This window comes from Eleutherodactylus coqui, chromosome 5 (assembly GCF_035609145.1).
Source record: "Eleutherodactylus coqui strain aEleCoq1 chromosome 5, aEleCoq1.hap1, whole genome shotgun sequence".
Classification (NCBI taxonomy): domain Eukaryota; kingdom Metazoa; phylum Chordata; class Amphibia; order Anura; family Eleutherodactylidae; genus Eleutherodactylus; species Eleutherodactylus coqui.
In genome coordinates this window covers 104,160,552-104,173,160 of record NC_089841.1, presented here as the reverse complement: position 1 = coordinate 104,173,160, position 12,609 = coordinate 104,160,552, and the positions used below count along the sequence as shown (strand labels likewise).

General features: G+C 40.6%; 1 protein-coding gene across 16 annotated transcripts in view; it reads left to right on the top strand.

Annotated features, from left to right (window-relative positions):
- MEF2C (myocyte enhancer factor 2C) overlaps positions 1-12,609 on the top strand; it is a 261,095-nt gene that overhangs the window by 212,990 nt on the left and 35,496 nt on the right. For 9 of the 16 annotated variants that reach the window (XM_066602984.1, XM_066602973.1, XM_066602978.1 and 6 more), the window contains 2 exons: positions 862-1,048; positions 5,021-5,068. In XM_066602984.1, coding sequence (XP_066459081.1) covers positions 862-1,048; positions 5,021-5,068 — 235 coding nt within the window. The remainder of the gene's footprint in view (positions 1-861; positions 1,049-5,020; positions 5,069-12,609) is intronic. The other 7 variants (XM_066602975.1, XM_066602985.1, XM_066602974.1 and 4 more) reach the window with 3 other exon arrangements.

Here is a 12,609-nt window from a genome sequence, read left to right as displayed (position 1 = left end):
CGATTTTGCGCGATCGCGATTTTTACATTACAAGTCCCATAGACCCCCTGCAGAAAAAAAAAACCTGCGAATTTCGCAGTGAAAAAAAACGCCAGTGGGTGGGCACCCTAATAATGAGAATTAGCTACTGAGTTACAGAGAAATGTGCAAAACTTCTTTTTGCCTGTTTATGTGTCTCAGCATTCATATTCCTAAGTAAATTAGTCGCTGTTAAAAAAACAGCATTTTATGTTCCATAGATTGTTATATTATTTTTTATACAGCTGTAACTAATTTATTTGCATCATCTTATTGCTTTAAGACACTTTATTATGATTGAAGGACATGCTTCAGTTGTGATCGAGCTTTTCCCAGATTACATGCTTTTCACCACAATTATTAAATAGTCATTTTTCATATTTCCCAGAACAAAAAACAAAGCATAAAATATGAAATATAAGGTTACATAAATATTAGAATTTCTTCAAAGCCGAGGCTAAACGAATGGGAGAATTTTAAGTTTAAAGTGAAATTCAAAAAAACCCCCGAGGGGTAGAGAAGAGGGAAAGGGATAGTAGGATGCAGCTTTCTAAATCTTTTGGATTTGTGTCCATATATTTGCTATTTGAAACATTTTTCCTATTATGTAAATATATGACTATAAAGAAATATGACAACTTTATTGTGTGCAGCATGAATTACTTATCCATGTCTTTAGCACAAGTGGAGAGAAGGATAGGAAAAGAAAGGGAAGAGAAAGAATAAAGTATCTACTTCAATAAAAGTCCAATGTAGTTTTGCTAGCTGAACATTTCTATTGATTGAGCTTCTGTTAAAAAAAAATCAATAGTTGTATTTATGCTTTTCTTTTCTTGTACACAGGCTGTTCCACCTCCCAATTTCGAGATGCCGGTTTCCATCCCAGTGACCAATCCAAACAATTTGGCTTACAGTAATCCAGCTGGCTCACTGGGTAACCATAACCTTTTGCCATTGTCCCATCAAACCTTGCAAAGAAACAGCATGTCTCCTGGCTTGACACATCGGCCACCGAGTGCAGGTAACACAGGTATGATTGTCTGTTGCAGTGATGCAAACATACTGACTTATGGGCACCACCGTGCCTGTTTATGACTAACATGCCCATATTACAGCACCATGAATGAGCAGTATATTTACTGCCAAGGATAGGATCGAATGCCATCCTAGGAGATTAGGAAAGTCTTTCCAAAAACCTTTTCCTTGAGAGATCTCCACTGAGCTGTAAAGTGGCCATGTGTGCGAGCTATTCATCTAAACTATAAATTATGAAACAAATACTCATCTTTGTTACAATTTTTTGTCTTTCCCACGTAAACAAAATATTTTTTCCGTATTATACATAGAGTTTTAATTTTCTTTTGGAGTTTATATACTATTGTTGTACCAGTGATGTACCATTGTACCAGACTCCTTATCGATGCTTCTTGAATTCTTTATAAGGCCTCCTGCACACGGGGCAAATTGCATTGCGGATTCCACACTTGTCAACAGGCGCAAGCGATCCGCTGCTCAATGTGCCTATTGATGTGTGTGGAGGTTCCTCTCTCCACGTACATAAGCAGATTTTATTTGCGGCTGCAACGTGCCGAAATAAAATTGCAGCATGCTCTATTTTCAGAGTGCATATGCAGGGACAGCTTCCATTGACGTCACTGGAAGCTGTCCCTGCCGTGGCACTTCTGCAATGAGCATTGCAGAATTGTCGTGAATCCACATCATCTGCATGTGTGCAGGTGCGCCGGCGGCACATCCGCAGTACAGAAGAAGATGATTTCTGACAGGTACGCAGGGTCGCCCGCAGCGGGCACAGGTGGATTCCGTGCAGGATTTCCCACACAGAATCCATGTATGCCCATGTGCATGAGGCCTAAGACAACTTCTTATTATGCGTTACATATAATACTGTAAGGATTGTCTCAAACACAATATTTTTTCCAAATGTTTAAATGTTCGTAGAAAAATTCCTATGACTTTTGAGTTGTTTAATGATGATTGAAACAAGCATTTTTGGTGTCTTTTTTTTCTTTACAAGTAAAATAAGCATTTTTTCTGATGGTTTTTCTTATAGAGAAGACTATGGGCAAAAATGCTAGTTTGGTTCCTGATGCTGTGAATTTGTCAAATACACACTTTCCTCTGATCACTGTCAATGGGTGACATCAGGCTTTCCCTGCCCTCAAACATCAGTGATCAGAGGAGACTACTTGCTTGACCTATTCACAGCGCCAGGTGCTGAAACTAACGGAGGTCAATGTGGGCAAATGGGGGCAATACAAACTAAGGAAAAGCTACATTACAATTGGTGGGGCTGTGGCTGCAAAACTATGCAGGCAGCCCTGCTGACCCAAGAACATGACAGATCCCCTTTTAAGTTTAAAGGGGAATTGTCACCTTCGGTTGCTTTTGAACGGAACGATTATGGTTCAAAACATCATTTAAATGAGCAAAAGTGAATGATAATCGTTCAGTCTAAACACGTGCCAACGACCAAACGCGAACAGTCATCGTTTGCTCTTCACTCGTCGTTGACTTTAAGCAGGCATAAAAATCATCATTGGCTCGTTCACTTATTGTTTGGTTTAAACAGTGCTCATTTAATCATTATCATTCACTTATTTAGCAAATGGGAAAGACTGAATGATTCTGAATGATTTCTTGTTTGAACGAGCCAACAATTTATCTGCCTGTCTAGACAAGCTTCATGAGCGCCTGGCACCTGACTCTAACATCCTTCACTTGGTCACTCATTCAAACGATAAATTGGCTCATCTAAAAGCACCATTAGATATTTACACATATCCTGTGGATATGCCATGAATGTCCAATAGATGTGGGTCACAGAAGTAGGACCCACATTTATGTCCAAAATATACCTACATGTGTCAGACATGTCTAACGTTGGAGTACCCTTTAATTCCATTGGTCATTCAAAGATAATTCTCTATATAAGAAGCTGTATTCATTTTATACTGATGTATTGTGATTGTGATAATATGATACTTCCTTCAGTATGCTATATGCTGATATATGAGAATTTATGACAAGGCTATATAGTATCTTTGGTTTCTTAATGTAAAGATTGCAATGTTTCAACATTGCATTTAATGATTGTCTATAGGGTTATTTCGACCCAATGCAACCGCAAAGCTCAAAAAATCCAAACCTATTGGATTTTTGGTGGCACCTTGCACATGACTCGGCCATCATAGACTGTAATTGAAGTTGGTGTGACTACAGCTTGCTTTTGAACAGTCTATAGTCTTATTGATTCTTGGCAGCCATATCACAACTTTAAAAAAGTCAAAAATAGAACAGCAAGTCACAGGCAGGTTGTACAAATTTTTTGATCATGCAGCTTGGGTGAAACTTGACATTGCACGAGAAAAGTCGCCACATAGCCATAGAATTTTGATTCACCTTTGCTAGCAAATCTACTATTATTCTCCGATCCATGTATGTTAAAAAACAGCAAGAAGTCTCAAATTATGTTGCTAATAGGGTGTGTGCTATAATTTGCTATTTTTTAATGGCAGAAACCTGGTGTAAAGCTTTTAAAGGGGTTGTACCGATATTACTTGTTATACCCATCCATAGAATTGGGGATAAGTTACTGATTGGTGGGGGGTCTCAATGCTGAGACCCCAACCAATCATAAGAATGGGGTTCCTCTGCTCTTCATGCTCCTCACTGCAGGGTTACTGCACCCTTGTAGTGAGGAGAAGACTAAATTGAGTGCTGTGTGCACAAGCGTGCTAATGTTCTGTTCACATTCATTGGGACTGCAAGGTACCTGAGTGGCAAGCGCTTGGATATTTCCCTCAGCCCCATTGAAAAGAATAGAGCGCTGATGTCATTGAGAAGTGATTACTGCAGTGACAGGCAGAGGAGGACATGAGACCCCCGTTTTTGAGATCATTGGGGGTCTCAGCTTTGAGACCCCAACCAATCAGCAAATTATTCCCTATCCTGTGGATAGCAGATAGCTTGTAATCTTGATTAAAAAAAAAACCTTTAATAAATCCACCCCATGGTGTGTTTTTTATGGAGTCGAATGGAGAACACTTTTGTGCATCAGTTGTCTAATGTATCATACTCTATCAACTTTGATGGGATAAATTTGTAGAAAAGCATATTTCTGTGGAGCAAAATAAAGGTTGTATCCCCTTATAGTAACTGTGATAGGATCTTTCAGATGTAGCGCTAACCAGACGTGCTTCTGTAGCAATATTGGAAGTAGCAACTTACTATTCTCCTGGGTTGTCTTGTATGTTGCAGCTACATTGCATTACATACATGATCAGATCCCCTGGAGTCGCGTGTGCTTGTGCATAAGCTGATGTTTTATTTCTATATAGGTATTTTTACAGAATGAAGACTCTCATGCTTTGAATTTTAATTAAAAGGTTTCCAATATTCAGAAAAAAGTGCCCCGGGTTAGCTTATGGCATAAAAAGAATTAACCCTTTCACCATGCCTCTGGTCCATCGCTGAAAACCTGGTCTCCTTTACTCCAGTTCCTGCTGATGCAGGAAGCGATGATGTCATGTTCACAGGACCGCTGCAGCCAATCACTACCCTCAATGGTCATGTGTTAATGAATGCCAATAATTGGCTGTAGCGGCATGTGAGTGATGAATGTAATGTCATCTTTCTCTGCATCAGCAGTGGCTTGAGAAAGGGGGAAAGGGTTGGTGCTAGATGAAGAGTGGGTAGTGTTTTTTTATGTCATTCCCAACTGTGGGGTACTTTTTTGAATGTCAGCAAACCCCTTTAATTAAAGAAATTGATATTTTCTAAATTAGACATTTCACAGTATGGCTACATGGCTATATATACATAAACAAAACCTCAGGGTAATTTTTTTCTTGCTATCACAAATAGAAAAACTTCATAGTACAAATTCCTTCAATGGACTTCTAAGTTTCATGGAAGTGAGTTAAGATGTGGTATCTGTGGTGAATGGCAGCAATGCTGACTATGCCATTTTTTTAATTCTTAGGTGGTCTGATGGGTGGGGACCTCACAGGCGGTGCAGGCACCAGTGCAGGTAAATCATAGATCTCAGTATTTTCTAACCTGCTCAAATTCACTAATTACGGGAAACCTAAATTCTTTTTCCAGACAAAAATAATTAGAGAGTCACCAAGTTCCATAATCCAAACTAATCTAAAATGAGAACGCACGTGTGTATGCCCCCATACATAGTCATTTATGTGCAAAGTTGCATGGAACTTTTTTTGGCTACCACAGTGCAAAGGGTTAAACTCAACAATTACATACGTACTATATGTACTTGTACTTGTAATTGTAATTTGTAAAACCTCTGCATTTTACGATTTTAAATCAGGCAAAGCATTGCTGCCAGAGATCAGCAATAATGTCTGGACTGTACAATGTGACATCCTGGGAGAGGTAGAAGGGAAAGTCTGTCACCAAATGGTTCCTCACCCAAGTGGCTACTTAAGGATCTGAAATCTTTACTTTCCTTAGGCTTAGCTCAGACTCGGACCACCTGGAAGATTCCATAGCAGTGACATGTGATATTACAGTCAATAAAAATTGAGACTTTTGTCCTGAGTCTGTAATAAAAAATAGACAAGTTTGTGATTTTTTTTGGAAGCTGTCAGAGCTTGGCATGTTATCATGTTTGTAATTATCAGCATTTTACAGTTCATAGTAAATGCTGCTATTAGTACCTGTGCTATAAGCATATATTACTTAAAAATTACATGATGCATTTTTGGGTTTTCAGTTTGTTTATTTTTGGTTAAATTCTCATCAAAGGCTACGATTGGAGCTGCCAGCGCCGATCAGGTCCAAAAAAATGTTATGCACTGAGGAGCTATTACATCTAGCAAAATGACTGGGAGCATGATGGAAACCAAGCAGACCCCATTATTGGTAGTAGAATCTGTTGGGCGCTTTTCATGCCCATAATGTGCCAAGTCCAGCACTTCAGTTTTTTTCATTGTTCAGCTCCTATGATGGTGTCAAACAATGGAAACTCCTGATGCAAGTGTAAATGGAAACCCTTGGTGCAAGTGTGAATGAAGCCTAACAGCTTGAATTTCATTGAAGGAGTTGTTCAAGTTAAGGAAACCCCTGTCACCAGAATCAAAAAGCATATGTTATTCTATACTTTTTTTAAATATGGGAATCTATGCATCCTCCAGAACCATTCAGTAAGAAAACATATATCATACACTATATGTTATCATATACTTTTTTTAACATGGGAGCTTAAAAGGGTTGTCTAGGTGTAAATTATTGATGGCCTGTCCACAGGTTAGGCCATTAAAGGGGTTGTCCCGCGCCGAAACGGGTTTTTTTTTTTTTCAACCCCCCCCCCCGGTCGGCGCGAGACAACCCCGATGCAGGGAGGTAAAGAAAGCTTACCGGAGCGCTTACCTTAATCCCCGCGCTCCGGTGACTTCAATACTTACCGCTGAAGATGGCCGCCGGGATCCTCTGTCTCCGTGGACCGCAGCTCTTCTGTGCGGTCCATTGCCGATTCCAGCCTCCTGATTGGCTGGAATCGGCACGTGACGGGGCGGAGCTACACGGAGCCTGCATTCTGCACGAGCGGCTCCATAGAAGACAGGAGAAGACCCGGACTGCGCAAGCGCGGCTAATTTGGCCATCGGAGGGCGAAAATTAGTCGGCACCATGGAGACGAGGACGCCAGCAACGGAGCAGGTAAGTATAAAACTTTTTATAACTTCTGTATGGCTCATAATTAATGCACAATGTATATTACAAAGTGCATTAATATGGCCATACAGAAGTGTATAGACCCACTTGCTGCCGCGGGACAACCCCTTTAATACTACATTGGCTGGGGTCTGCTGCCCAGAATCCCCCTTGATAAGCTGTTTGCTGAGTTGATGCTTTTGTACTCTGAGCTGATGTGAGCAGACAGCTCAGTTCCGACTGCAGTGGCCAGGATTGATATAGCAGGCCAACTTCCCACTGAAGTGAACGGAGCTTTGTCTGTAATACTAAGTCTCACCACTGCAGTGGGAGCAAAGCTATCTACTTCCTGCAAAAATAAGCACAAACACACCGCCTTGGCACATAGCTGATTTGTGGTTATCCTGGGTAGCAGACCCCTGCTGATCTAGAATAAATGGTCTTTCCTAAGAATAGGCCATCAATAGTTTACAACTGGACAATCCCTTTATGGTTTATGAATGGCTTTTCCCAAAGTCAGCCTGTTAAAAGAAACATATGTTTTTTTAATTGGGAGTCTATGGCTGATGGATAGTTTTGCTAGATTACATCCACCGAAGCTTCCATCAGACTTATACATTTTAATATTCCACACACATGCCAACACACATTGAACATACATTGGTTGGGTGAGCTAGCTTCTTCCTCATATGCTTCAAGGTAGGTATGCCACTTCTGTCTACCAAACGGACCTGTGGACCAGCATCTGGTGTCTTCATAGGCCAGTTTAAAAATATTTTCAGAGGAAGATGAGCAGTAGAACTAGTTAGTATGTCTGGAAAAATAAAATCATGGTGATGAAACTTTCCGTGTTGACATATGCCCTTATGGTTGGAAAATAGACAAATTTAAACCGATGCAAGGATTTTCTGAAGCTCTGGGGTAGTTGTGATACAGATGATCAGATACATGAAATGATGTTCCAGAAGCTGTGACTGATTATCAAGAAGGGTCTTTGTTTATTATCTAATATTACTTGAGCATGGACAAGGGTCTTGGTGCATGGAGAGGGCCTGGATAAAAAGGCCTGATGATTAGACAAGTTCATTAGAAAGTTGAAACTGTCTCCCCAATAACTTATCAGAACAATACATCTATTTAAGTCTGGTGTATGTCTTCAGTACAGTCTCAGAGATGGCAAATCTCTTTGTTCAGTGTCTTCCTTAATAACAGAGAACTCTGTATGGTCCATGCTTAATAGGTTTGAGATGGTGGTGACATAATCGTGTTTAGTAATCTGGAGATTCATGATCTTTGCTAAATTTGGAGATGGGGTCCAATTTTTTTGTCTGTGTTTATATTTCCATAGAAAAGACAGTTCAGCTGCATAGTATAGTTGAGCACTTCTACTTTTTTAAGTCTTTACTTTTCATGTACAGATAGTCCCCTACTTGCAAACGTTCGAGTTATGAACTTCCCAAGTTACGAACAATCTTGCACAGAATGATGTAATGCTATGGCATTACATCATACTGTGCAGGGACCGGACAGGCTTCTATCAAGCCTGATAGAAGCCTGTCCGGTCAGATCGCGGGACACTGTGCGGTTGCTAGGCAGCCAGGGGCCTTCTAAAGGGTCCTAGGGCTGCCTATGCAGAGCGCCTATCAAGCCGTGCACTTGATAGGCACCCTGCATAGGCAGCCCTGGGACTTTTCAGAAGGCCCCTGGCTGCCTAGCAACCGCACCGCATCCCGCAATCTTATCACTGAACACTGTAAGTCAGGTGCAGGCTGTTTCTTACAGCGGACACCCAGCGGCAGCAGTTCCGACGAGCCGCGCTGCTTGTCGGAACTGTTAACGGTTTAAACACTGCTGTCTTTTTTGACATCGGCATTTAAAGTGTTAACAGTTCCGCCGAGCGGCGCGCCTCATCAGAACTGGTGCCGCCGTGTGCCGGTTGTAAGGACAGCCGGCACCCGATGTTGTATGGAGGGAGATCCACCCGCGATCCTGACAACCTGGAACGGAACCTGTTCGCAAGTAGGGGACTATCTGTATATGTATATAATAAAAAAAACATGTAATAGAGTTCTGTTTCCAGGTCAAGTAGAATTTTTCTTATATATTGCATTAATAAAAACTTTATGCATTTGTACAAATAGAAATAGCGAATTCAAATAACAATAATTGTGTCTAGTTACTAAAAAAAATTCCAAGCCACCATTTCTATCGGTCTTTGGACCTTAATTGGTCTCCTCCCTTCTAAAAGCCATTGGTAGTGTTGAGAACTCTACAAGGTTCTCTGAATACAGTAAATGTGATAATGAGGGTATAGAGATTAAATAACTTTTAATAAGCCAGGTATTTCCTTCACCATATAGAGGAACCACCCACAAGTTCCAGTTGGCCACCAATTTCAACGAAAGGTGATAATTTTAGATTATGGCTATAAGAGAATAATTTAGGATATCCAAACCTATATCATCTATTAAATAATATATTATATACCTGACTCATATTAAATAATTGGTCCCAGTTTTGAATAATATTTGTGTTTAGACACCAAACTAACACAGTTAGGATCATTGCAGTTTTGAAAATCATATAAGCATTTCTCCTTGGATGATTTTTTTATTCTTGAAAGACCTTTTTTTGAATTATAAGTAATAATTAACTGTAGACTGGGGATGTCCATCAGGAAAAACATCATGTATGCATTCCCACTCACACAGCTTATCATTTACTCTGTGAGTGTGCCTGTGAAGGGAGGAGCAGCAATTTATTCTTGATCTTATGAGCTCACTTTTATAGTTGACCAGAAGGAAGTTCATATATTTTTTAATGAGGCATTCTTAATGACTATGTCACCTCCAATAGATAATAGACTAAGCATCTTGTCTGTGTATAATCATATAAATGGGGAGGCAACTGGAGAAAAGCTAAAGGATTTAAACCAAGCTGATGGCAAATGTGTTCTTATATCGAAGTGGAGGGGCAAATATGACTTATCAGTCATTAAGATTATAACTTGGATGGCTGAAAACCCTCGGAAAATGTATGCAGGTAAAGAGATTTCCGACATCAGAAAAGAGATTCCTATTAACATAAAATATTGCAAAAAATGGTAAAATACAGGATGATTCAAAAAGAATGGTGCGAAAGTAAAGCTGATTTCTTCATACAATAATTGCCATACAACAGCCTGAATGACATGAAAAGACATGTTGGTGATGTCAAGTTGGTAGTCCAGTTTTACCCAGACATGTCATGACATATCCTCTGTTATCTGTTCCACTGAAGGGTGCGAGTTCAATCCTCGCATGGTTCAGGTTGACTCAGCCTTCCGAAGTCGCTAAAATGAGTAGCCAGCTTGGTGGGGGGTAATAAATAAATTACCTGAAAGCACTGCGGTATAAGTTGGCGCTATACAAATAATTTGTAACGCGCATTAAAATGTTTCATGTCATTCTGGCTATTGTAGTTCAATTCATGTATGAAAAAATCAGCTTCACGGTTGCACCATTCTCTTTGAATCACCCTGTTCCTACCTTCCAATTCGTGACCATTACCCTTCCATCAGTTCCGAGTCATCTCTTGATACCTACTGTCATCACAGTCATTAACTGCCACAGTCTTGGTCACGTGAACAAGGACAACACATTATTGCTCTGCAATGACAACAGGAAACCTCCATGTAGGGGTCAGAAAACCTCTATAAACTCTGATATGTGTGTCCTCAGGCCCTGTAAGCCCTGGACCATTGAGCAGTTCAACATAGCTTCACACCTATAGAACTGTTCTGTATAGCAGCTTATTAGTAAATCTGCATCAAGCGGCATTCAATTAAATAAAATGACTTTACACATACGAGAAAAAGGTCTATTTGATTAACCGTATATGACACTTTGACTATATGAGTGAAAAGGAATCTATTCGTCTGCTTGGTAAATGTAAATTAATGTGCTGTACACATTCCAAATAAGACAACAAGATGATAACGTTACTTGTTCACTTTTGCAGGAAGCATACAAATGCTTACAAGCACCCAGATTTCATTATAGAGCGGGATCATATTAAAGTAATTGAAATTACTTGACACAAGCAAGCATGTTATGATTAAAAAACCACTTTGCAGAATAGTAGCATAATCAAGTGATGAAAACGACACCATAGCCATGGATATGAGATGAGGAAGCTTACAAGGAAAGCAGCAGGGATGTGATATTGTCGCAGACAGTGAAGAAGCTTCATACACAAGCCATGCTGCTAAATTACTGGATAGGCAGCTATTGTCTTCTGTGGACAAGTGGAAAGATCTGGTGACAATGCCTGATATTTCCCCATGGAACCACTTACACGGCCCACATCTGCAAGCTAATTGTATTTCGCTACAGTTTGCGCCTGTGGTTAGGATTTTGCAGCTGGTTATTTTAATGATACGTAAGATGTATATTTTATCTGGTATTTCCAATATAAAGATGCATTTGGACTGGAGTCATTCAAGCTTTTCAACTTTAATTTTCTCTCATGGCTCTCGAAGCTTTGCAATAGTTACTTCTAGCCATGAAATATTTAATCACCTGGACTGTATGCTCGTTATCATCTTTAGGTAATCTCACATTAATAATCCACTGTCATTAATCTACTGTAATAGCTCTGAAATATATCCTGTGCGAGGAGAAAGTCTGAGTTTGCCAGGAAAAAAAAAGGATGATTGCAGGAGGCAGAAAATTAGACATTGCAACCGTCTTCTGCCTTCGCAAATGTTGGTCTAGTTGCCCCTCTCATAATTGTATATATCTGCATACTGCAATGTTTGTGGTTGAGCCGTGCATGCACTGTAATGTCTACGGCTGGGTCACACGGCCGTAAGTACTTGCAGCAGGATGCCAATCCCCATACACTATCTTGGCATACATGCACCAAGATAGGTCATGCTGGGACTTTTTTTGCAAGTCATATGCACAAAAAAAAAAAAGGTGTGAGTGGCCCAATTGAAATCAATGGGCTATTAATATTGCGTGTTTGAAAATTATGCACATGACGCACAATGACAATACACTTGTGTGAGCCTGGACTAAGGGCTAATGCCCACGGACGGACTTGTACCGCGGTTCCCATGGTGTAAATCCGCAGCGGAATAATGCAGCTATTAGGTTCTATTGAATCTAATGGCTAAGTCCTCACATGTGGGATTCCGCTGCGGATATACATCGTCGGAAAAAAATTGTGGCATGTTGTATTTTACAGCGTTTTTCCACGGCGGGAGGTCTCCATTACTATAGTATAATGGAGACCGCAGACAAAATGTGCGTTTTTCCACGATCGCCAGTGGGAACTTTTTTGTTTATTCCCGTGGGATTCCCGTGGCGTAAATCCGCAAGCGTGTCTCGCTCCGTCCATGGGCATCAGGCCTATAACTGAATGCACATTTATCGGTTGACTCCAACTAGTTGCTTTATGACTCAGCCAGACACAACTGACTGCATTTTTGTGTACTATGTGCACCAATAGCTGGACAGAAAGATGAAGCATGCTGCAATTTTCTGTCCTGCATAGGGAGACATACGTCGCCGCAACTGATGTGCTGGATACTAGAAACAAACCCATAGAAAACAACAGGATTAGTTCTGGCATCAGTTCCCCTTCAGCATTTCTGAACCATGCCGGAAGGAACTATGTTGTATTTCCTGACACAGCCAAAGGCCCAATGTCCATGGGTAAATCTGAATTGCGGAATCCGCAATTCAAGCCACCCATAGGGAGACATGGGCATCTGCAGCTAAATCTAAGCATACGGATGCCCATTTTGCTGTAGATCCAGCATGGACGCCTTGAATTGAAGTCAGTGGAAGCCATCAGATCCACGGCCCACCCGCAGCTGACACTACGGACATGCCACGTATCCTGTAGGAATTC